We start from the raw sequence: 26,880 nt of genomic DNA on the forward strand, positions 1-26,880 counted from the left end.
CTGACCTCCCATATTTCCGAATCGAAGCGCTTATCTGCTTCACTGGGTGTTACCAGTGGATGCTCCGGAGGAAGGGGCAACACCGGTCATGGGGGCTTTGTTCTGTCCTCGAGGACCTGCAAGGCTCAGCTGCAGAGGTGGTCCACGTGCCTGTTTGATTCTTTACTCTGTATTCGTACAGTGTACAAGCTTTACTACTGTTCCTGGATCCACAACACCCGCCGGCGAAGTTCCGGACGTAAACAACCTCACACACTGAAAATTCCCTGATGCACCTGGCTTGTCTCGTTTCCCCATGGTCCTGCCGGTCGCGAATCTTTTCCCTGATGTGCTGCAAGGCGAGGCTCAACCACTTGCGCAGCTGATGCTCCATTAAGAGTTCCGAGGGTGCCACTCTGTTGGTGGTGTGTGGTATGGTCCTGTAGTATTAAAGGAAACGGCGAGGCGGGTCTCTGGGGATCCTGAGGTCTGTTTTCGCTAAAGTCTCACCGGGCCACCATACATTGCTCCAGGCCATTGGTCCAAATCTTCATTTTAGAGACTCCCGGGTGTCCACTGTGGAGGTCGTGCAGAATTTCTCCCTGGCCACACTCGGGGATGACCACCCTGGAGCCCCACAGCGGGATGGCATCTACTACACTGAGTTCGGACACATTCATGGTGAAGGCACACAGATCCTCTGGGAGAGCATAATGCTGGGCCCCATACAGCACTGTGTGGCGGTCCCTGGCTAATAATGGGTCCGTTTGTGTCCACACCTTCACCTGGGCCACCGTAACTGGCAAAGAGTCCATAAAGTGTAGTGCTGCGATCACCTCGTCTGATGCGACAGGTGTCAGGGTGCTGGTGGGCAAAGGGAGGCAGCTGAGGACATCCACGTGCAGGAACTTTGTTCCTGGGCGATGTTCTAACATGTATTCATAGGCTGCCAGGAGCAGAGCCCAATGCTGAATGCAGGCAGACGCCACTAACCTCCTTGAACAATCCCAACAGATGCTTATGGTCTGTAAAAGCTGCGAACCAATGTCCGGAGACGTACTGGCAGAATCGCTTCACCAACGCCAAACCTTCTTTTTCAATCTGTGCATCGTTCCGCCCTGGCGCCACCAGGGTGCGGGAGGAAACGCAATGGGCCGCTCCGTACCATCACCCTTGCCATAGGGTGAGAAACTGCAGGTTAACACCAAAGGCTTGGACAGGTCAAAATGAGTCAGCAGATGCAAATATGATAGCCGGCGTTACACTTCATCGAAAGCCATCTGTTGCGATGGGTCCCAAAATCATTGTTGGCCTTCTTCAACAACAGATGCAGTGGGGCCAACACCGTCATCAAATTTGGAGTGAGTTTTCCATAATAGTTTGAACTCAAGAAGGAACGGAGTCCCGTAGGACTCTTAGGTTTGGGGGCCTGCCGGATTGCTCGTACCTCGTCGTCCACTGGATGCAAGCGATTCCTGTTCACCCTGTAACCTAAATAGACCACCTCTTTCAGGCGGAATACACACTTTTTGCCTCAGAGGTGGACCCCGACTTCCTCGAAATGACGTAGACCATCCTCCAGGTTCTTCATGTGTTCCCGGTCGGACAAACTGATGATTAACAGGTAAACGGCTACCTGTGGCATCCCTCGGAGAATATTCTCCATCACCCACTGAAATATGGCACATGCTAAGGAAACTCCGAAAGGCAAACTGGTGTACTCGCACATACCCCCATGTGTGTTGATGGTCACGTATTTCCTTGAAGCCGAATCCAAAACTAATTGTAGTGTGGCTCATGCCAAGTTTGGTGAAGGTACACCCTCCGCTGAGCCGAGCTACAGGTCCTCGATTCTAGGCACTAGATAATGGTCTAAATGGGACATCTTATAATCTCTGCAGGGGTGGATGGAACCATCAGGGTTCATGACTGGCACAACCGGCGCAGCCCAATCTGCGAATTGTACGGGCAGATGATCCCCAACTGCTCCAGCCGGTCCAATTCTGTGTTCACCTTTGGCTTCAGCGCGTAGGGGATGAGACAGGCCCGAAAATACCATGGCTGGGTCTCGGGGTCCACTGAAATCTTGGCTGAGGCTCCTTGGATGGCACCAAGTCCTTCTCGAAAATCCCTTGAAAAACACGGCAATATCACATCAGGCCCATTGGGGTACATGCGGCACATTTGATGCTAGTCCAGCCAAAGACGTTTCATCCCATCCCAGCAAACTGGAGTCCGAACCTTTCACTCCACCAATGGTAGGTTTGCTGACTTGCCCCGTATTCCACGGGAACTTCCGATGTGCCTGTCTCCAATGTTTTCCCCATGAATGTTGCCAGCCGTGCTCGAGCAAATACAGTTGTAAGTGCAGCAGCTGATTACTGAGACCGCGGCCCCTGTATCAAGCTCCATCTGTATAGGAAAGCTGTAGATCCGGACCGTCACCTGAATGGGTGCCATCCATTGTGCTGAAATACAGTATAGGTGGTGGGCTCACTCCGCCTGGTCGTCCACAAAATGGGCCCTTCCCCTGAGACAGTCTTTGGGGGTGTGGCGGTGGGAGAGCAGGCTTCCCCGCTGGCGCCTATTCCGCTCGTTTCTCCAGGTACTGGTGCATCCATCCCACAAGTTGGGAGTCTCCGGTGTGTGGGAGCGATGGTGTCTCTCACGGGGAATGTGTTGTCGCTGTTGTTGGTCAATAGCACACAAATTTCTGTGTCCAGCAGGGCGCCCTAGGTTGAGGACGGCAGTTCCTCGAAGTTCCTAGTCCCCACGCTCTGCACCCTCCCAGAACGTTGCTTTCTTCAGGTTGAAATGTGCTCCCCTCTATAAGCATTCTTGGGTCGTCGTATCGTGGGTGCCACAGACCAACTGGTCTCGGAGCGTCTTGGATAATATCAGGCCGAACACACACAACTCGGCGAGCTTCCATAAACGGGCCAGGAATTCGGCCACAGACTCGCCCTGTTTTTGGGTGGCCATGTTGAAACAAAAATGGGGACAATCAGCAGAGGCTTTGCATAAAATGATTGCTCATCAGAGAGACTAACTACGCAAACTGGGGCCTGTCGGATGAATCCGGAAATATTAGACTCTTGATGATGCTGTAGGTGTCTGCCCCACAGACCGTAAGGAGAGTCACCATTTGTCTGTCGTCCCCGACAATGTTGTTTAGTCGAACAAAGTAGCGCATTCGCTTGATATATTGGATCCAGACACCCATCTCAGCGTCGAACGCCTCCAACATCCCGATGAATAGCATACCCACAGTCTGGATGTAGTCCTTCTGAGGCCTAATTGAGGTGGGCCTGGTCCGGAGAAAATGCCGTCTCCTGTAGCTCCACTTTACCCTCGTTGCCAGTGTAAAGAACCAGGCAAGCAACCACTCGGAAGTGATGACTGTAAGGAACTGTAAAAAAATCTTTATTTACCTAATATATTACACCTCCTACTGCCCAAACGATCTCCCACACTTGGGCCATGATGTTTATGTCCCAGAGGCCCTGGCTTAAGGGGTATCTCAGCCCCCCATCATCTCAGTAGATCGTACTTAGTGAGGCCCTAGGGACTCAGAGATTTCATATCCCTTGGCCTCCTGTAGAGTTAGAACAGCAACCCTTCAGGATGTTGATGGTGGCTTCTATAATGGCAATGCCACTGAATGTCATGGGGAGATGGTTAGATTCTCTTTAGTTGGGGATGGCCAATGACTGGTAATTGTGTGGCATGAATAGTACTTGCCATTTACTATCTCAAGCTTGAATGTTGCCCAGATCTTGCTGCATATGAACAAAGACTGCTTCAGTATCAGAGGAGTCACAAATGGTAATGAACATTGTACAATCATCAGCAAACATCCCTCCTTCTGACCTTATGATAGAAAGAAAGTCATTGATGAAGCAGCTATAGATGGTTGAGCCCAGGACACTATCCTACATCAACGTCCTGGGTCTGAGATGATTGATCTGCAACAACCACAACCATCTTCCTTTGTGGAGGGTATGATGAACCAGTGCAGTGTTTTCTTCCAGATTCCCATTGGCGAGGTCACGAAAACCATGCCTGCAGCCATTCAGCTTCAGAATTCTGCCATCATGACTTTATAGAATTGTTGAGGTATGGAGAGTGGCACTGTGGAGCATGAACCTGCTCTTCAGGACGACAGCAACCTTGCCGATGCTGCTCAACCAGCCAGCCCAGACTGCTGCTGCTAGGTCAAGGTGGTGCAGTCCAAAGATGGGCTCTAAAGGACCAGAGTTGTTCAAGGTCATCTCCAGTAAAACTCAGCAACATTCCACTAACCATACTATAGCCACTCAGATAGCAATGCATAGGTGTACCAGGACATCAAAGGCAAGACAGGCATTAAGAGAAATGCAATGGTGAATAGCCAAATTTTGCTTGTATAATGTATGATACGTTTGGAAAAATGTTTAAACAAGGTTTTTGTTGCTGAATTTTATTGCGGGAATTTGGCCAAGAGGACGCTGTGTTGAGAGGTTGCAGATGAATGGAAAGGTGAGGTATGCTGGGGCAATGGTGGTGATGGGATGTTGTCCTCAGGGAACCGGAGTCTGAACAGATGCTCACAGCCAGTCCATCTGGAGTAATAAAGGCATTGTGGATGCTTTCGTTCCTGCCTCCTTTTCTTCCTGCTCTTTCTCCTCCCATGCAGAATTTTCCTTCTCCGCAGCCTCCTCTTCATTTCCCTGTTGCTTCTCAGATCCACAGACACTGCAGCAACAGCCCCCTTACCATTTGTAGCTTTTGACAGGTTACTTCTGCACTCTAGCGTTTCTATGAATGCAACAAGCTCAAATACAGCAACTCACCATAACATCTGCAAAAACATTCCATAGCACTTCCACAAATTTTGTAATCACAGAAATCAGTCAAAGTCACCTTAGCTACAAGTTGGATGCTTGTTCCTTCAAACAGCACTCCTGGCAATTCCTTGTTGCATCTAAATACAAGTTCTTCCATGAATGGATAGGGCATGCATACAGCAGGCCTGCACAGCCAATGTTCAAGAATGTACATCGCCTCAGCCAGAATGGCTGTTTGACATTACAATCTGGCCAATTGTGTTACTTGGGACATATGCACAGCACACTCATGCTAGTGCCTTTCCTAGCATGTGGGCTATGCCAGAAACACAACGCTCCCCTTTCTGATATACCTCCGGTTTCTGTCGCGCTGCCATGGAGGTGATTTTCTAGTCTTTAAAAGTTTGTTTAATTCAGTTCTGTTTAATTTAGTTCAATCTGTTGGCCCATTTAAACTGTGCTAAGGTACATCAAACCCCACCTGAGAGAACATGGCATCAGTGCCATAAATATCATGGGCAACAAGCAGGCATATGGAAATGCTATTGATCATGCACTCCGACATTAGGTTAGAAATGCATACAAGTCGTGGGTGACAGTTCTGCCATGCACTTGATGAATTCCATTTACAGGCCCTATTAACCTACTGATGTTAAAGTGAAACAACAATAAACTCAGTGTTGTTAAAAGAGGGCTAAGTGTGAATCACACACATACAAGGGTTACAATTTTGTCTTTGGTCTGCATCAACTGAGAGGGAGAGAGCAAAAAGATAGAATTAGCCAAGCCTGTACCTTAGGCAGAGAAATACTGACTACTGTTTACCATGCAGAATGCATGTGGGAGCCCATGCTAAGTTTAACAAGTTAAAAGAAGCTGGAAGGTGTACCTAGTTTGGAGATAGAAGAGGAAATCTATCGTGTAAACCTCACAGTGAGAGACAGCTCTGGGATTAGAAGTTACCTGGTTAGAAAGTAGAAAGAAAGAGACCCACTGGAAACTGAATTAGTTAATGTGTAAGTAACGTAATTATGATATTTTGTTTTAAGGATGACTGGTAAATAGATGCTTTAAAAATTGTACTTTTGTTTCTGATAATAGTTAACAGTACAAAAACAAATTAAACGCAACATCATGGAAGACAAAGCAAGCCCGTAAAATCCTTAGTATGAAAGAACACTGACCGCACAGATCGATCATCACTGCCTGTGACAACCAATGGTTTCTTAGGATGAGCTGCCAAACCCCAGAGCTCCCCTTCACAGTGACCCTGCATTATCAGGAGAGGTTTATCTCGCTCTCGAACCATCACTTCAAATATTTCACTGTCTTGCGTTCCTGCTAGAATGCGATCTGCTTTCCAACAAACACTTCTGATAGACAAACCTTTAAAAAATAAAGTCAAAGCAGATTGATACTCTGGTACCGCAATTATTAAGATGAATATGAGAAAAAAATGGTTACATAAAGAACAGTAATATCCTGAAATGTTCTGGAGTGCTCACAAAGTGTTTAAGTCACATTTTAAAGCACAAGTCAACAGTACCTAACACAAAAGAATATAATACCTTTGTAACCCTGATCAGTCTCGCGAAGATCAATTTTTGTGATTGGTTTGAAATCAGTGTCCCATAGTCGGATGCAGCCATCTCTCCCTCCAGTAGCAAAACCTTCTTCACAAGCGTACATACTGAATATGCCTGCCTACCAAAATAAAAATAAATAAATTCAGTGGACAATTTACATAACGGGTTCTTTAAACTGGAATGTCACAGCACTATATTGGACACAAAGGTAAATTCCTGCAGTACTTTAAAATAACTCAGGTTAGAGATAAGGTCACAATACAAGCATCAATCCTCTGCTACTCCAGACATATTCCACAGTTCTAGACCAATAAAGTTATCCTACAAATTCATATAATACATGATGAAAATAATACATGATGAAAACACTCCAAGAACTCAACCATTTAAAATATATAATTTTTGCAGCTGAAATACAGATACAGTATTAGGTAACGTAAAGTAGCATAGTCCCAGATAACCATAGGCTGCTTTCACCTTTGAGGGGGAGAGCTGACAGGTGGTGGTTTAACCACACCTCAGACGAGGGGCACGGTTAAGAAGACAGAGCCAGTATGGGGATTGAACCTGCGCTGCTGGAATTGTTCTGTAATACAGATGAGCTGTCTAGCCCAATGAGCTAAACCAGCCTCCTATAGTCTTAGTGAACCATCGCGAATATTAGATGACCTTAAAGTAAAGTAAAAACATGAAATATTGAAATGAGAGGTCTCAGAATTTAAAAGATTAAAAAGTGGCATGGTATAAAAGCATGAATTAAACTGCGCAATTATCAAAAAAGTAATTAAAAGAAATTCAAAATGGGAAGCTTCAAAATAAACGAAGTAAAGAAAACAAAGGAGAATGAAGTGGAATAGGAACGCAAAACGAGCCCTAAAGAAAAATCGAGAAAATAAAGAATGAAATAGTTCATATTAAAAACGTCTGATGTCAAAGAGACATGAAGGACAGCAGCTGAAAAAACATTAAGTTCAAGCAGGCTTGAACAGATGCTGTGTCAGATGCTGATGAAGAAAAAAAATGAAGTTGCCAGCCTTTCCTTGAAATGAGCAGCAAAGTGCATTTTGCTCTCATTGGGGGGAGTTTTCTCAGTCCAATGGAGGCTGGCTTGAAGGCAGGGCCAAGTGGAAACTTTGATATGATAGAATGAGTCAGCGTCCAACATACTCCCACCTCCTGGTAATGTTTCAGAGGTGGGTCATCAAAGGCAACAGTTTTTCATATGGCAACGATGGGCAGCCAATTTGAACAATTAAGTGCCTAATTGTGGGCAGATTGAAGACACCACCAAGACCTTCACAACCATGGGCAGGCCACCCACTGAGGACAAAGCCCGCAGCAGGTGCTTAGCGATGGCTTGCTGACAGTGAGACCTCTTTCAGATCTCTCCCCATAACGGTGACACAAGATTAGCCTGGTTTGCACATTTTCATTTTGAACAGTAAACGCTGTTATGTTCTGTGTTACGGCTGTGGTAAAGATCCACACAGAATATCCAGTTCTTTGACTGTTAAGATGGTTTATTACGTGGAAAGGTAACAAACAAACTACAATACAAATGGTGATTAATAAGTGAATTTAGTGAATTCTCCTGGAGCTACTGCTCGTGTGACTGTCCTCTAGTACGACTTACTACCAACTGCCAAATCTGGGTCACATGATGAATCTCTATCACCACCTGCTGGTTGGAGGTCATACCGATAACTATAGACATTGATGTGCACATGCATATCACCACAAACACCTTTTCTTTTCACATATACACCTTATACACCTATGACTGTGTGGCCAAATTCCCCTCCAACTCGATTTTCAAATTTGCTGATGACACCACCGCAGTGGGTCGGATCTCAAACAATGACGAGATAGAGTACAGGAATGAGAAAGAGAATCTGGTGAACTGGTGCGACGACAATAATCTCTCCCTCATGTCAACAAAACGAAGGAGATTATCATCGACTTCAGGAAGCGTAGTGGAGTACATGCCCCTGTCTACATCAATGGGAACGAAGTAGAAAGGGTCGAGAGCTTCAAGTTTTTAGGTGCACAGCCTGTCTTGGTCCCCCCCATGCCGACACTATAGTTAAGAAAGCCCACCAACGACTCTACTTTCTCAGAAGACGGAGGAAATTTGGCATGTCAGCTACGACCCTCACCAACATCTACAGATGCACCATAGAAAGCATTCTTTCTGGTTGTCTCATAACTTGGTATGGAGCCTGCTCTACCCAAGACCACAGGAAACTACAAAAGGTCGTGAATGTAGCCCAGTCCATCACGCAAACTAGCCTCCCATCCATTGACTCTAGCTATAATTCCCGCTGCCTCAGAAAGGCAGCCAGCATAATTAAGCACTTCACGCACTCCGGACATAATCTCTTCCACCTCCTTCCGTCAGGAAAAAGATACCAAAGTTTGAGGTCACACACCAACCGACTCAAGACCAGCTTCTTCCCTACTGCCATCAGACTTTTGAATGGACCTACCTCGTATTAAATTGATCTTTTCTCTACACCTTGCTATAACTGTAACATTATATTCTGCAGTCTCTCCTTCCTTCCTTATGTACGGTATGCATTGTTTGTACAGCATACAAGAAACAATACTTTTCACTGCATACTAATACATGTGACAATAATAAATCAAATATATATAATTCTAAACTCAAACAAGGTTAGGTTACAGAGATCACCCGCAAACACAATGTAGTTATACGTAGTTCGTAACATTTTTCCCTTATACCCCCGAACAGCACCCCCCCCCCCCCCCCCCCCCCACCCCACAACTGACAAACAGATCCTTGACCATGGATAGGAACGGACGCCACGATGCACAAAACCCTTCCTCTGGCTCTTCATCTTTTCCAGGCTCAGAAACCTACACCCACGGTGCCACTCCCGGTAGTATGGCCAACCACTAGTTCAGGAAAATCCTTCACTGAGTCATCTGGAGGGCGAAGGCCACCACATTGGCCCCCTTCACCTCCTGTAGCCCCAAAACTGTAAAATTTGCCCCAAGGGACACCGAGCTATTTCAAACCCCCTTTGTCCAACAAAGCCTTAAACATTGCTTCCCAAAATCCCTCCAGTTTCACATCCCCCCTAGAACATATGGTTGTGGTTCAGCGATCCCCACCCACAGGACTCACAAAGCTCTTGTATTCCAGGGAAAAATAACCTCATCTAGGCCTGTGTCACGTGTAACCTGTGCACCACCTTGAATTGAACGAGGCTCACCCTCACACATGAGGAAGTTGAATTTTTTTTAAAATATTTTTTATTCTCCTCCTTTTTCACATTTTCCCCCAAATTTTCACCCACCAACAATAAACAATAATCAGTAACAAATATGTCAATCCCCATATCAATAACAACGATGCCATCCTCCCACCAAACCCCAAACATTAGCCCGCATGTTCACATAAACAAATGACAAAAAGGAATCAGGAATCACCCAGTCACCATTAACACACACCGCCCCCCCCTCCCCCCAACCCTCCCACCCACACCCCCAACTAATGTTCGATGTTATCCAGTTCTTGAAAGTGCATGATGAATAATGTCCATGAAGTGTAGACTCCCTCCATCCTTCCCCTCAGTTCAAACATAACCTTCTCAAGAGTCAAAAATTCCAACAGATCCCCCCTCCACGTCAGGGAATAAGGTGGAGAGGATCCGCCTTCTGGCGAGCAACGAGGCGAAGGCTACAACATCTGCCTCCGCACCCGTTTCCAACCCTGGCTGGTCTGACACCCCGAATATGGCCTCACGGGGGCCCAGGTCCAGTTTCACGTGCACCACTTTAGAAATTACCCTAAAAACCTCCTTCCAGTAATCCTCTATCTTTGGACAGGTCCAAAACATATGAATGTGATTCGCCCCCCCCCCCCCCCCCAGCCACGTTCACACAAATCTTGTACCCCTTCAAAGAATTGGCTCATCCTCGCCCTCTTGAGGTGTACTCTGTATACCACCTTCAGCTGTATCAGCCCCAACCTCACGCACGAGGTGGAGGCATTCACTCTCTGGAGCACCTCATACCTGAACCACTCCTGCATATCCTCTCCCAACTCTTCCTCCCACTTTGCTTTGATCCCTTCCAGTCGTGCCTTCTCCTCTTCCAAATAGCTCCGTAAACCGCTGACACTACCCCCTTACAATGAAGTTGAATTGACCCGACACAATACCTCACGACATATCCCACACCCTAGCTCAGTCCCCAACTCTTCTTCCCACCTACTCTTAATCCTTTCCATGAATGCCATCTTTTTCCTTCCCAACCAACAATAGAGGCTTCCAATCTTCACTTTCCCACTTGTCTGGGGCTATATGTTTTCCAGAAACATGTACTCCGGTAATTGGGGGGAAATGGGCAGCTCCTTCCGCACATAGTCCTGAACATGTAGGGACCTAAACCCTTTGGTAACTCCATTTTTTCTTGAAGCTCCGCCAGATCTGCAAATTTTTCTCCTAGAAATAGCCCTCTCACTCGCCCTATCCCTGCCCTCTGCCACCTTTCTTGTTTGAAAAATACTTTAATTGGAATTTTAGCACTCAATATCAAATTTTACAAACCAGAACAAAATCAACAACGACGTCTGTCTCATAGGTTGTCACCTCGCCCGTGACGTAGTCCCAGTAATAGCATTTCCTTATTTATGTTAGTGTACAACATTATGAAAATGTATACAATATTTACAGAGACCGAGAGAGTCATATTCAATATTCTCAATTACACGGGTTGAGAAGAGTGCTTGGTCTTCCCGGTCCTGGAGATATGGGAGGGGCCTGCTGGTTACGAACAGGTCTTCGAAGAGGTTGGTGCCATATAATCTCTCCTCAGATTCTTGATTGAGAATTTTATTCTCTAGCTTTAGGAATTCGGCCAGGTCTGAGAGCCACTGCTAGGCTCTGGGTGGTGCAGCCAACTTCCATCCCAGCAGGAGTCTCCGCCGGGCAACCAGGGAGGCAAAGGCCAGGGTGTCTGTCCTTTTCCCTGTGAAGAACTCAGGATTCTCTGACACCCCAAAGACCTCTACAAATGAGCATGACCCTTTCTGAAAGTTGCCTGCATATGCACCACATTTGTCTCCCCCTAGCCAGTCCAGTGTCACCATCTTGGTCTCTGCGGAGAAAAGTACCGAAGCGCCTTTCCCTTCAGAAGTTGGAACTTCTCCGTTAGTTCCCCCAGGATTACTATTCTACCATCTACATACATGTCCTTCACCCTCACCCTCTTTCGTCCTAAATGTGGCGTCCATCCAGCTAGTGTAAATTCATGGTTGTTGACCTCGACAGACATACTAACGAGTTTGAAGTAGCGCCTGAACTGGTATGTGTGCAGGGGGGCCGGCAGTGAGGCAGTGGCCAGAGCCCAGAGAGACGTTACTGTGCAGGAGACCTCTTCCATTTGGACGCAGTGCACCTCCGGCTCCCTCAGCCACCCCCTCACCCTCTCTGCGTTTGTCTCCCAGTGGTGGAATAAGACGTTTGGCAAGGCCAGGCCTCCCATGTGTCACCCTCTCTGCAAGATGGCTTTCCATATCCTCAGGATTTTCCCCTCCAGACAAAGCTTATGATTATCTCATTAACCCTGGTGATGAAGGATTTGGGGTTGAAGATTGGGAGCAATCTAAATGTGAAGAGGAGCCTGGGCAGCACGTTCATTTTGATTGTCTGCACCCTTACCACTAGTGAGAGTGGGAGTCCCACCTTTGCAGGTCCCTCTTCATGTCCTTCACCAGGCTGGATAGGTTCCACTTCTGGAGCCTCATCCAGTTGCAAGCTATCTGTAACCCCAGTTACATGAACTTGGTTTGCATCATTTTAAACGGCAGTTCCTCCAGCTCTGCTCTTCCCCCTCGGGAGTTCACCGGGGAGATTTCACTCGTCACCAGGTTGTGTTTGTGCCCTGAGAAAGCATCGAACTCTCCAAGGAGTCACGTTATCTTTCCCATGTTGGCCAGGGGGCTTTACATGTAGAGAGCAGGTCATTCACATGGAATGAAACTCTGTGCTCCCTGCCCTCTCGCCAAATGCCCATCCATCACCTTGGTATCTCCTCCCAAGTGGGGTCAGTTACATTCAGCAGGCATCTGATGTTCGCCGTTAGCTTTCTGCCCTTGACAAACCCTGTCTGATCTTCCACCATCACTTCTGGCACTCAACTCTCCAGGTGACTCGTCAATGCTTTTGCCATGTGGCCTTGTGCACATGGGAAAAGGAAAATTATTTTTCCCTCGAGTGATTGAACCTCCATGGGTTCACCCCCTCCCCATCTGCTCCATTTAACTATCGTGTCATTCTTGATATGGTTCCTGTCCTACGGTTGAATCTGCCCATTTTCGGGTCCTGCACGCAATTAAAGGCACCCTCCATGATGAGTCGGTGATTGTCTAGGTCAGGGATTTTGCCCATCGTTCTCTTGGCGAACTCTGTATTGTCCTAGTTTGGGGCGTATGTGTTTACCAGAACTACCAGGGCTTCTTCCAGGGTCCCGCTGACCATAACAAATCGCCTCCCTGGTCTGTCACTGTATCCATCGCCGTGAATGCTACCATCCTGTTAACTAGTATTGCCCTACTGTCGAAGCACGCCCGAAACATTTGTCCCACATTTGTCCCACCCAGTTCTTCCTTACCCGCACACTCTTGGGTGCATCAGTTGCAGGAAGGTGATGTCCACCGTTAGGCTTTGGAGATGGGCGAGGATTCTGGATCTTATCACCGACCCATTGAGGCCTCTCACATTCCATGTGGCTATCCTAATGGGCAGGGGGGGATTCTGACCTATGGTGCCTCACGATCATCGCCGCAGTGGTTCCCCACTTCCTCTTGGCAGGGCTAAACCTTATGCAACTCAAGGTGGTGCACAGAGCGCACCTAACTAAGACACATATGAGCAGATCCTTTCCAGAGGTGGAGGACAAGTGCAGGGAGGGGGTTTGTTATTGTCAGCGGAACCCTGGAAGGGGCCCCGGTAGTTCTGGTAAATATATATGCTCCAAACTGGGACAATGCAGAGTTCGTCAAGAAAACAACGGCTGAAATTCCTGACCTAGAACCCACACTCATCAGGAGAGGTAACTTTAATTGCGCGCAGACTTTTTCATCGTAGGGAAAGTGGTGCTTCCAGTAGTAGTAGGGGCAGAATACTCCACGATAGCAACATCCGACCACGCACCATATTATATGGATGTTGAGGTCGGAGAAGGGCCAGTCCAGCACCCACCACAGAGGCTGACACAGCCACCCTCGCTGATAAGGAATACTGCAAAAGAAATTTCCCAACCTGCAACCAGAACAGGGAGGTCTCACCCTTCACTTTCTGTGAGGCAGTGAAGCTGGAGATCAGGGGGGAAATAATAACTTGTAGGTCCCTTAGGGACAGGAAGGAAAGGTTAACCAGGCAGCAGCTGATCAACTCCATTCTGGATGGATCAGTGATATGTCACAACCCCAACCGTGGAACTGCTGCCGGAGAGGGAAAAGCTGCAGATGGAATTTGATATGCTTTCCAAGGGGAAAGCAGTCCACTAGTCAGGGGGGCCCTTTTACGAACATGGAGACAAGGCCAGTCACCTGCTGGTGCACTGACTAAGGAAGCAGGCTGCTGCAAAAGAATTAGTACAAGTCAGGGACGTCAACAGTCCCTTCGTAACCTTTTTATTAAACAAACATTTTATTAAGGCATTTATGGTTTTATAATAACAGATACACAATCAAACATAGTTCAGTGCGTAACACAACCCTCTGACTCCCACTGTTCCCGGCTAACTTCCCCCAACCCCTATTGATCCTGCTATTTTCTCCGAAGAAGTCGATAAACGGCTGCCACCTCCGAATGAACCCCAACGTTGATCTTCTCAGGACGAACTTAATTTTCTCAAGACTGAGAAACCCAGCCATGTCACTAGCCCATACCTCTGATTTCGTGGGCTACGAGTCCCTCCACGCTAGTAATATCCGTCTCCGGGCTACCAAGGAGGCAAAGGCAAAATCGTCAGCCTCTCTCACCCCCTGGACTCCCGACATTCCAAAAATCGCCACCTCTGGACTCGGCACCACCCTCGTTTTTAGTACCATGGAAATGACATCCGCAAATCCCAGCCATAATTCCCTAAGCTTCGGACATGCCCAAAACATAGCAACATGGTTTGCTGTCCACCTTGGACACCTCACACACCTGTCCTCCATCCCAAAAAACATGACCTGCTCCTCAATGTGTCAAACCCTCTGGCCATTATTGTGTGTGCACGGTGAACCACCTTGAATTGTATCAGGCTGAGCCTGGCACATGATGAGGTCATGTTGACTCTGCTCAGGGCATCCTTCCACAGTCCCACCTCTAACTCCTTTCCCAACTCATCTTCTCATTTATGTTTTATCTCACCCATTTGGGTTTCCTCCCAGTTAATCCATGTTATTTATAGATTTCCGAAACCTTTCCCTCTCCCGCTCCCATTCTAGAGACAACCTTGTCCTGTATCCCCTGCAGTGGTAGAAGCGGAAACGTCGAAACCTGCTTTCGGACAAAATCCCTCACGTGCAGGTGCCTTCGTAAACTTTTATCAAGGTCTGTACACCTCCAAGACCCCGGAGGGGGACATGGAGATGGGGATGCAACAGTTCATCGATGGACTGGATATACCAATGGTGGGGGAAGATCAGAAACAGGGGCTGGAAGCACCGCTAGGCCTCAACAAGATTATGGAATGCATCAATTCCATGCAGTCAGGGAAGGCACTGGGACTAGTTGGGTTCCCAGTAGACTTGTACAAAAAATTTGCAACTGCACTGGCCCCGCACTGGCAGGAGATGTTCAACAATTCACTGCCGCCCATGCTGGCACAGACTTCAATCTCAAGACCCGACAGACCTATTTATATACTGATGTTAAAGTTCTGGCGAGAGCATTGGCGAGGCGCCTGGAGAGTTGCCTGCCAGACATGATCGCAGGAGATCAAACCGGGTTTGTCAACAGCTGACAGCAAACATCAGACGCCTGCTGAATGTAATAATGATCCCACCCGGGGAGACACCAGAAATGATTATCTCTCTGGCTGCCTTCGATCAAGTAAAATGGAGGTAACTCATGGAGGTGTTTGAATGGTTTGGGTTTGGATCAGGGTTCACTACGTGGATGAAACTCCTGTACAGCGTTCCCATGGCGAACGTACAAATGCCACCAGCTTAGAGAACTTTCAGCTACACAGGGGGATACGGCAAGGGTGCCTGTTAGCCCCAGTCCTGTTTGCACTGGCAATTGAGCCACTGACCAGCGCTCTCAGATCGGTAGAGTGGTGGACGGGCATTCAGAGAGGGGGCAGGGAGCACAGAGTTTCACTCCATGCAGATGACCTGCTCCTCTATGTGTCAAACCCCCTGGCCAGCATGGGAAAGATAACGGGACTACTTGGAGAGTTCAGTGCCTTCTCAAGATACAAACGCAACCTGGGGAAGAGCAAAATCTTTCCAGTGAACCCCAAAGGGGGAAGAGCAGAGCTGAAGGAACTGTTATTTAAAATGACCCAAACCAAGTTCAGATAACTGGGAATACAGATAGCTCGCAAGTGGAACCTGTCCAGCCTGATGGGAGGACGAGAAGGGGGACCTACAAAAAAGGGACTCACTCCCGCTCTCTTTAGCGGGAAGGGTGCAGACGACCAAAATGAATATGCTGCCCAGGCTCCTCTTGATATTTAGATCACTCCTTTTATTTTTGTTTATAAATTTAGAGTACCCAATTCATTTTTTCCAATTAAGGGGCAATTTAGCATGGCCAATCCACCTACCCTGCACATCTTTGGGTTATGGGGGTGAAACCCATGCAAACACGGTGAGAATGTGTAAACTCCATATGGACAGTGACCCCGAGCCGGGATCGAACTGGGACCTCGGCGCCTTGAAGCAACAGGGCTAACCCACTGCGCCACCGTGCTGCCCTTATATTTAGATCACTCCTGATCTTCATCCCCAAATCCTTCTTTAGCAAGGTTGACAAGCTAATCATGGCCTTTGTCTGGAGGGGAAAATCCCTGGGGTGCAGGAAGCCATCTTTCAGATAGGGCACAACATGGGAGGCCTGGCCCTATCAAATCTCTTATTCCACCACTGGGAGGCAAACAGAGTGAGGCTGAGTGAGCCGGAGGCGGACTGAGTCCAAATGGAGGAGGCCTCCTGCACAGGGCTTCGCTCCATGCTCTGTACGCCACCTCACTCCCAGCCGCCCCTGCACACATACTCCAGGAATCTGGTGGTGGTGGCCACATTAAAGACCTGGAACCAGTTCAGGTGCACTTCAAACTCGGTGGTATGTCTGTAAACACCTCCATCTGCAACAACCAGAAGTTTACACCGGCTAGGAAGGAAGCCACGTTTAGGTCATGGAAAGAGGACAGAAGAATCTTGTGGATGAAGGACACGTATGTGAATGGTAGAATAGCGACCCTGGGGGAAACTAACGAAGAACCTCCACCTCCCGAATGGAAAAGAGCTTCGATACTTGCAACCGCACAAATTTCTTCGCAAAGAGACCAAGACGTTCCCCCAGCTACCCGGACACATACTTTTACCACGATGATGACACTGGACTGGCTAGGGGGAGACAAATGTGGTGACATATACGGACAACGTGCAGAAAAGGTCAGGACCCCACTGGATGAAACGCAGCAGAAATGGGGGGATAGATGGTGTGTGGAAATAGCAGAGGACTCTGGATCAAGACACTGCACAGGATCACTTCCACCTCCTCTTGCACAGGGCTATGTCTTATGCAACCTAAGGTGGTGCACAGAGCGCACCTAACCAAGGCAAGTATGAGCGGATTCTTCCTGGAGGTGAAGGACAAGTGCAAGCAATGCCTTGGGGGTCCGGCCAACCACACCCACATGTTCTGATCCTGTCCCAGACTCGATGGGTTCTGAACAGCCTTCTATGAGGTCACGTCCAAGGTGGTAGGGTTAAGATAGAGCCATGCCCATTTGGGGTGGTCCTCAGGGTGTCACAGAAAAGGGGCAGATGCCCTGGCATTTATCTCCCTTATTGCCCAGCGGAGACTTCTGCTAGGATGGAAGTCGGATGCACAACCCAGTACCTTCGAATGGCTCTCAGGCCTGTCTCAATTCCTAAAGCTAGAGAAACTAAAATTCTCAATCAGAGGATCGGAGGAGAGATTCTATGACACATGAAAAACATTTACCAACCTCTTCAAAGACCTGTATGTAACCAGCGATGGGATGGGACAGGGAGTGGGGGGGACAGACAAGAGGTGGGGGGGGGGGGGGGGAGAGAGAGAGAGAGAGAGAGGAGAAACAGACACAACACAGATGAGAAATGGGAAGGCATGGCCCTGCACTTGGGAGGGACACAGGCCCCTCACATACATAAACACCGGGAAGACAGAGCACCCTTCTTATCCTCTGTAATCGATGACCCAATATGACTCTCTGCCACTGTAAATAATATATACACTTTTTATATGCATGCTAATGTAAATAGGTAATGCTATTACTGGGACTACGGTCACAGATACGGTGGCAATCTGTGATATGTATGTTGTTGTTTTTGTTCTGGTTTGTAAATTTTGATATAGAGTGCTTAAATTCCAATAAATATATATATTTTTGAAATCTCAATCTCAGTATACATAGTTCATTTGGATTTGCAAAGTTTATAATAGCAGAGAGTTTAGCTGTAAAAAGAGGACTGAGAAATCTTTCAAGCACACATGGACAGGTTGGTGGAATAGGCAGACAGGTGACAGATGTTGAGATTATGTTTTTAGGATTTTATGGGCACTGAAGGTTGGTCCTGTTGGAAAAGAGAGTAATCTCTGGTCAGGGGCATACACAGCTCCAATAAGGAGATGTTAATCTGGTATCATTTCCGTGAGCAGAATCAAACACTCTTGAAGGCTAGGAAAATTGGATGCAAACTGTCCAATAGCACATTTCAAAATATTAGCACTCAACATCCTCCCCGTGTTGGTACTTTCCATCTTTCATTTCAGGTCAATTGGCAGCTCATATTGTACCCTCAGATACCTCTCCCCACATTTAACCCCATCAGCAAACATTGCTATCTTTATGTTTTGTGTTAGGGGCCAGGGTTTAGAAAACTCCAAAGTATATCATGGAGTTCACCTGATTTTAGTTATGAGGAGCACAAGATCCTACCTTTCAGGTGTTATTCAACAGAGGCCTTAGGCATTTTTAATCAAAATCAAAGTTTATTATGCGAATTCAGTTTACATTTCTATAAACACAGAGTTAGCATTTTTATCAACTACAAACATAAGTACCCCACAGAGCTACAGTACTCAGTATATAACCCTTGATGAATTCCCCTTTAAGCTGTTTCCAATTTAATAACAATTTAATAACAAAGATCCCATAAACCAGAAAACCTTTCACCAAAACAGGTTTGAATTCCTTCCAGAAAACAGTTAGCACTTTTAAAATATCAAGTGATCTGGGAGCACTTTTTCAACATGTAGAGAGAGAGAGAGAGAGAGAGAAGACTTCTCTGTCTGAATTCAGCTTCCAAATGTGAAAACCGAAGCAGAAAATCTTAGAGTCACACAACAGCTCCCAGCTCAAAACAAAAGGAAAACACAGAGCCACAGCCCAGCTCCACCCACACAATGGCATCACTGAAGCCATGTGATAAGACAAAACATTTCTTAAAGGGACTCTACTATGACATATGCCTTAAACAATTACCCATGATATTGAATGGATAGAAAGTCACATGCAAGGGACAAGCAGATTTCTGAAATGCTCGTTATGAGTTATAAGGTAAGGCTGAGTTATAAGGAGAGGCTGGATAGGCTGGGACTTTTTCCCTGGAGGGTAGAAGGCTTAGGGGTGAGCTTATAGAGGTCTAGAAAATAATGAGGAGCATAGATAAGGTAGATAGTCAACATCTTTTCCCAAAGGTAGAGGAGTCTAGAACTAGAGGCCACAGGTTTAAGGTGAAAGGGGAGAGATACAAAAGAGACCAGAGGGGAAGTTTTTTTTCCCATACAGAGGGTGGTGAGCATCTGGAACGAGCTGCCAGAAGCAGTGGTCAAGGTGGGTACAATTTTTTCTTTTATAAAATGGTTAGACGGTTACATGGGCAGGGTAGGTATAGAGGGATATGGGCTAAATGCAGGCAAGTGGGGCAAGTGATAGAAACTGGGCAGCATGGACACTGGGCCAAAGGGCCTGTTTCCATGCTGTAAACATCTATGACTCCCAATGTTTTCCAGACGAAACTGAACAATTTAATGTGATATTAGTGGGTTTGCTCACTGAAAGTCTTTCCAAAACATAAAATGCCATAAATGAGGATTGGTTAGCTCATAAAATAACTAACATTCATAATCATGCTTTTTATACATAATAATCTTTAAAGCTCAAAAATGGTTAAGAGAGCAGTTATTAAATTAAACTAGCAACATAAATATCTTCTCCATAAGAAATTTCTGGTTTATTTTCTAATAACCAACAAATAAATCATGATAACAGCTGCTTTTGTGTTTTCTATTCATTCACAGGATGTGGGTGTCACTAGCAAGGCTCAAAATTGAAGGCCTTTAGGTAAGTGGGAGTGAGCCACCTTCTTAACACAAATTAATGGCTTGTTAGGTCATTTCAGAGATCAGTTAAGAATCAACCACATTGCTATGGATCTGGAAATACATAGGCCAGACTAAGTAAGGACACAGATTTTCTTTTATAAAGAACACTAATGGACTTGATGAGTTTCTGAGCAGTAGTTTCCGACTCAACATTACTGATACTAGTTTGTTATTCAAGATTATTTCAATTATGATTTTGATATGATTAATATATTTTGGGACTTCAGCTTTAAATTTAGGATAAATGAAGAACAGTCTGGAGTCTGCCTGACAGTAAACCTGGGTGGTTTGATTGTTAAAGATCAAAGGAAAGCTTGCATTACTGAGAAGATGCAAGATATTTGCACTTGGAAACAAAGGGCAGTATCTTCCTCTCGTGTGGGTCCCGACAGCAGAGCTGGAAATACATGGCATTTCCACTCATTGGTGGGATGGCTGGCCACGGATAATCTCACAGTGGCCAGCCAATTAGCTATGCAGACACAAGGACCATGGCCGATAATGAGGCAAGGTCAGGGAAGAGGTCATCAGCCTCACTTTACCTCAGAGTCACGGTCTGCGTGATCATAATTGAAGAGCACCCAGACAGGCATCCTCTGCAAACACACAACCCCCCCCCCCCCCCCCCCCCCCCCCCGCCATCCAGTAATATCAGTTTACCTTGATTTGAGAGATTTTTCTGAGTGGAACTGTTGCTACCCACCTCCCATTTTGGATCTGTGGAACTACCATTACCCCAACCAAACCCCCACACACACCCACCCACCTGTTGATCCTAATCACCTACTATGACCCTGGGAGCAGCAAACTAGTAGACTCATAATTTAGCAATGCTTCCCTACAGATTTCCCTCCAGTTCTCCAGGGATGGTGGAATGTCTGTTTCTCAATGATGGCAGCCCAGGATGCTCCTCTACCTGACCAAGATAACCTCGACGAGTTTCAGGTCTAGCAGTCGTGGGATCCAAAGGTGAGAGGATCAGGGGTTATGGGGAGAAGGCAGGAGAATGGGGATGAGAAAAATATCAGCCATGATTGAATGGCAGAGCAGACGCGATGAGCCGAGCTGCCTAATTCTGCTCCTGTGTCTTATGATCTTCTGGAGACTGGGTTCAATGCAGGAAAAGGATAAACCACCACTGTGCTCCAAAGGGTAAGTACCTTCTTGTAGTCACAGCAAAGTGATTCTCATAAGGAAATCAAGCAGAGTACAAGGATGCCAGACAGGAGTTTTGGTTGAAGTTCTCAGCATCAGATCAAACATGTGGACTGAATGTATGGGTGCCAGTTCATACTGCAAAAGTTGTACCAGTTATGGGACAGTGCATGTGTGGAGCACTTACTAGGGAGACCATAGGAGCTGTTATTGGCATGCTTGAAAAGTGGTTATGCACCTATTGTGATGACACTCGATCTTTGTGTCTGCCGACAGCTCAGAACATCAGGGAATGATCAAAGACGGGTGGACAGGTGGAGAATATTGACCTCCACAAAGAGTGATACTGCAGAATTAGGAAAGGAGGGAAGTGGATGATTCTGCACAGGGGAGATGCCAGAATTTCAAGACATCTGTGTGCGGATGCATGCAGTCTGGTGTTGACAAGCCTCAGTTGCGAATGTCGGACTGCACCAAGGCATACTGTTTGGAAATGTAAAAGTAAAAGGCTGCAACAATACAAAGGTGGCATTGTATTAATTCATGCTATGGATGTGTAAATATATGGTTGGATCATTTTACTTGCGTGTTGAAAGGTATCTTGTGAGTTGTACAAACAGATGGGTGCATTTAAGGGCATGGCACTTCATGGATGATCAATGATGTGTGGTATCGGTCTACGGAAACATAATTTGTGTGCCCTCAAAAGTAGTAGCCTCTCTGAATTTTTTGAGGGGTTCAGATTTCTATTTTGGCAGCCATTGTAAAGTTAGGGTTTGGAACCTAGCTGGATCCATAACATCCATGCCTCAGATAAGAGCTCCTGCCCCTGCAGGACCATTTCAGCATATACAGGTTGATTATATTACCCTCCCGCTATGTCAGGGATACTCTGAGGTTCTGGTAATACTGGACAAATTTTCCAGATGGGTAGAGGCCATACCAGCCAAAAAGAGCTATAGCCAGCTACACAGCTAATGTTTTATGCAAAGGTTATATCCCTAGATGGGGAGTACCAGTTAGTATAGACTCAGATAATGGAACCCACTTTACAGGCACTGTTTGCAAAGAAGTCTGTAGGCTATTGAATATCCAATAGGAATTACATTGCCCTTACCATCCTCAATCTTCAGGACAAGTAGAACGCACAAACCAGAGCTTGAAAGTGCGTATCATCAAGAGGGAATGCCATGGCCTCAAACCTGACCACTAGTCCTGTGCAGTATCAGAGCAACACCAAACAGAACCACTTCTTTGAGCCCATTTGAAGTAATTACTGGCAGGCCATCCTTGCCAGGAACTACTGACTTATGAAATGCTGATTGTCATTTGATGAATGATGCATTACTTAAATATTGTCAGGGTCTAACAACTGCCGTCAGTTCTGCTTCCTTACAGGTATCGGCAGTGTGGGGTAACCCTCCCAAAGGCGGGCACGACCTCGTGTCAGGACTGGAGGTCTACGTGGGAAAGACCTTATCAGGTGTTACTCACAACCCCAGCAGCTGTGAGGGTCAAAGGAAAGAAGTCCTGGATACATGCTTCACATGTTAAAAGAGCTCATTATCGTTAAGATTAATTTCTGTAAAATGTTTGCAGCCATTTTGATTTCTGGTTGTCTTTTTAGCTTAACAGACCATGGCCAGCTCACAAGAAGTTAAATGGTAACACTTTTCTTTATATGTCCAAGGTGCAAGCCAAAGATTTCAATGTGGATATGTATCGCGATCCCCACCCACTCATGGGAAGGTATTCCCTTTTTGTCTATTCCTTTTAGTACTTCAGAAACAGCAGAATTATACATTTTTCAAAGCAGCACCTGTTCTTCCCAAGCTCGTGAGGGAGCTAATACATGCAGGGGAACCAAAATTCTGGTTTACTTGAGAAAGAGAGTTCAGTTATAGAGGTCTGCAGGTTACCTGCTGACTACTTTTTCAGGGTGGTATCAACTCAATTACGACAGGGACCAGAATCCTCCCCATATAAACCTCCCAACTGCCTTCACTCAGGAGGGATCAGTATGTTTGACAAGTTATCACCCTAAGGGATTGGAAATGGAATATAGTAATTGCATGCACTATTTTCATGCAAGTAGTACTTATAAATGTACTCCAACGTTAATAGAGGTTGCTCTCGGTTCCTCCATATTGACAGGCCTACACAATTCTACCAGTGGTGGGAATTTCTCATGCTGCTACCACCTAGAGGACGTTGCTCACTTCACTTCTTATCATAGGACTTATTTTGTTTGTAATCACAGGACCGCCGTTGGCTTCCACGTTTTTGGTCAGGATCATGTTATCTGGGATATGTGATACCTGCTATTCATCATTTCCCTTCTCTATTAGACGTATCGGGGTAAGATGTAAACATGCCATTACTGCACAAGATAGATTTCTTGCTCAGTTCATTCTTTTTTATTGGAATGCCAAGGTAGCCTAAGAGTTTAATAAGATGACAGTCATCATAGAAAAGGTATCTAATGCCACCTCCATAGTCCTGTTCAAGATTTCCGCTGTAATGCTAGCACTCCGTACTGTGGCCTTGCAAAATCGAATGGCTCTTGATTATATTCTCGCCGAGAAAGGTCGGACATGTGTCCTGATTGGATCAGAATGTTGTACTTATATTCCAGATGACTCCAAAGAAATTACTGATTTGGTAAAAACACATTCAGAAGGAGGTTGAAAAACTCAAGCAGCCCGAGTCCAGTACCATTTGAGGATGGGCTATTGGGTGGCTAGGGTCCTTGGGTGCCTCAATGGTGCAAGGTTTGGTCATATTCTTTGTAGCTATTTTTGCCATGTATGTTATGTTTCTGACAACTAAGTGTATCTTTAAGAAAATGTCGAGAAGCCCTGAAACAGTACATATGTGTTCACTTGGACAAATACCGTTACAAGATAGGGATGGTTCTTACTACAAGCTTTAAGTGCTTGTAACTCTTTTACAAATTGCACATCCCAGTATTGAAGGATGTTCCTAAACAATAAAAGACAACTGTGAATGTGTTTATTTTAGTTTTTATTTCATTATTGCATTTTCCTTTTTGCTTTGATTTTTAATTTATTTTAACTGATTGATTCTATTAGGTTTAGATTAACACATGGTAGCACAGTGGTTAGCACTGTTGCTTCACAGCGCCAGGGACCCAGGTTCAATTCCCAGCTTAGGTTACTGTTCTCCCCGTGTCTGCGTGAATTTCCTCTGGATGCTCCGGTTTCCTCCTACAAGTCCCGAAAGACGTGCTTGCTAGGTGATTTGGACATTCTGAATTCTCCCTCAGGTAGACCCGAACAGGCACAGGAGTGTGGCGACTAGTGGATTTTCACAGTAACTTCATTGCAGTGATAATGTAAGCCCACTTGTGACACTAATAAAGGTTATCAAACGGAGATGATAAATTATTGATTTACTGATGTCTTTAGGCACTGATTGAGTGCAAAGCTAAAAAGTAGAATTATTCAAAATGCCATGACTGTGAAAAGATAGTAATTGTTTCAGATAATGAATTAACTATTGAACTTTAGGATCATGTCTATAGAAATTCAGACATTGTCTCAACAAATGTTTCGTATATTGAACAGACCACTGTATTTTAGTGCATTTAGTAATAAGAGTTATCAAATAATTAGTTACAGCAAGATTGATGGCTAGCATCTATTCTTGTAAGGCAGCGCATGTCGACACTGAATTATTCCTGACGATTACCAGTCAATCTTAAGTAATGGCCAATGTTTAATTAATAAATTGACCTCTAAGTAACAGACATCTATTTGAACGAACCAGAAATTCTCAACTGAGAATTAGAAATCAATGAGAGTAAATTACGGACTAGATCATAGATAAGGATTCCCTTAAGAGTAAGACCTCGTGGTCAAGGACTCGTCTCGAGTTCCTGCCTTCCTGAATTCTTGAATCATCTATTCGTTTGTTTGTGTTTAAAGTGATTGCTTTATGCTTTATGATTAATGATTTCCTTTGCCATGTATTTGACCAACTCATGTATTGTTTGACATTTTGTTTCTAAGTTTTGATATAGTTCATTTGCAAGTGAATTAAAGTGAATATTTAGCAATAGAGTTGTATTTTTGACAGCTCCAATCAACCGGACAATTGACTCTTATTAGAGATTAAATTAAGAGATCCTACACATCCAGGAAAGCAGCAGCAGATGCATGGAACAGAACCGCCTGCAAGTTCCCCTCCGAACCATAGATCATCCTGACTTGAAAAAATAGCGAGGCATCTGGATGAAAATTGACCCATTGGGCAGACGCAGCATGGGTTCATAAAGGGCAGATCGTGCCTAACTAATTTAGTGGAATTTTTTGAGGACATTACCAGTGAGTAGATAACGGGGAGCCAATGGATGTGGTATACCTGGATTTCCAGAAAGCCTTTGACAAGGTGCCACACAAAAGGTTGCTGCATAAGATAAAGATGCATGGCATTAAGGGTAAAGTAGTAGCATGGATAGAGGATTGGTTAATTAATAGAAAGCAAAGAGTGGGGATTAATGGGTGTTTCTCTGGTTGGCAATCAGTAGCTAGTGGTGTCCCTCAAGGATCCGTGTTGGGCCCACAATAAATTGTTCACAATTTACATAGATAATTTGGAGTTGGGGACCAAGGGCAATGTGTCCAAGTTTGCAGATGACTAAGATAAGTGGCAAAGCGAAAAGTGCAGAGGATACTGGAAGTCTGCAGAGGGATTTGGATAGGTTAAGTGAATGGGCTAGGGTCTGGCAGATGGAATACAATGTTGACAAATGTGAGGTTATCCATTTTGGTAGGAATAACAACAAATGGGTTATTATTTAAATGATAAAATATTAAAGCATGCTGCTGTGCAGAGAGACCTGTGTGTGCTAGTGCATGAGTCACAGAAAGTTGGTTTACAGGTGCAACAGGTGATTAAGGCGGCAAATGGAATGTTGTCCTTCATTGCTAGAGGGATGGAGTTTAAGACTAGGGAGGTTATGCTGCAATTGTATAAGGTGTTAGTGAGGCCACACCTGGAGTATTGAGTTCAGTTTTGGTCTCCTTACTTGAGAAAGGACATACTGGCACTGGAGGGTGTGCAGAGGAGATTCACTAGGTTAATCCCAGAGCTGAAGGGGTTGGATTACGAGGAGAGGTTGAGTAGACTGGGACTGTACTCGTTGGAATTTAGAAGGATGCGGGGGGGATCTTATAGAAACATATAAAATTATGAAGGGAATAGATAGGATAGATGCGGGCAGGTTGTTTCCACTGGCGGGTGAAAGCAGAACTAGGAGGCATAGCCTCAAAATACGGGGAAGTAGATTTAGGACTGAGTTTAGGAGGAACTTCTTCACCCAAAGGGTTGTGAATCTATGGAATTCCTTGCCCAGTGAAGCAGTTGAGTCTCCTTCATTAAATGTTTTTAAGGTAAAGATAGGTAGTTTTTTGAAGAATAAAGGGATTAAGGATTAAGGATAAATAGGGTGGTCAGTAGGACTTTAAACTTCTGAGTTGGGGGGAAGGGAAAGTGAAAGCAACAGGGAGCAGGGAGTTAAATGGCAAGATACGCAGGAGGATAACATGTAGGCAGGTGGATTTAAGCTTGAGGCAGACTAGGAATGCAACAAAAAGGAAGGATAACTTTGGACATCTTAGGACTTCCAATATCTGTACTGATAAGAAAGTTAACATTAAGGCACTTTACCTGAATGCTCGTAGCATTTGT

The 26,880-nt window shown here is 45.6% G+C and overlaps 1 protein-coding gene across 15 annotated transcripts in view; it reads right to left on the minus strand.

Annotated features, from left to right (window-relative positions):
- LOC119972713 (echinoderm microtubule-associated protein-like 6) overlaps window positions 1–26,880 on the minus strand; it is a 528,500-nt gene that overhangs the window by 374,215 nt on the left and 127,405 nt on the right. For all 15 annotated transcript variants that reach the window (XR_005462144.1, XR_005462143.1, XR_005462146.1 and 12 more), the window contains 2 exons: window positions 6,374–6,509; window positions 5,990–6,191 (listed from right to left, as the gene is read on the minus strand). Coding sequence is in view for 11 of the 15 variants with exons in the window: in XM_038809940.1 (XP_038665868.1) it covers window positions 5,990–6,191; window positions 6,374–6,509 (338 nt within the window). In the remaining 4 variants the exon portion in view is untranslated. The remainder of the gene's footprint in view (window positions 1–5,989; window positions 6,192–6,373; window positions 6,510–26,880) is intronic.

Source organism: Scyliorhinus canicula, chromosome 1 (assembly GCF_902713615.1).
Source record: "Scyliorhinus canicula chromosome 1, sScyCan1.1, whole genome shotgun sequence".
Classification (NCBI taxonomy): domain Eukaryota; kingdom Metazoa; phylum Chordata; class Chondrichthyes; order Carcharhiniformes; family Scyliorhinidae; genus Scyliorhinus; species Scyliorhinus canicula.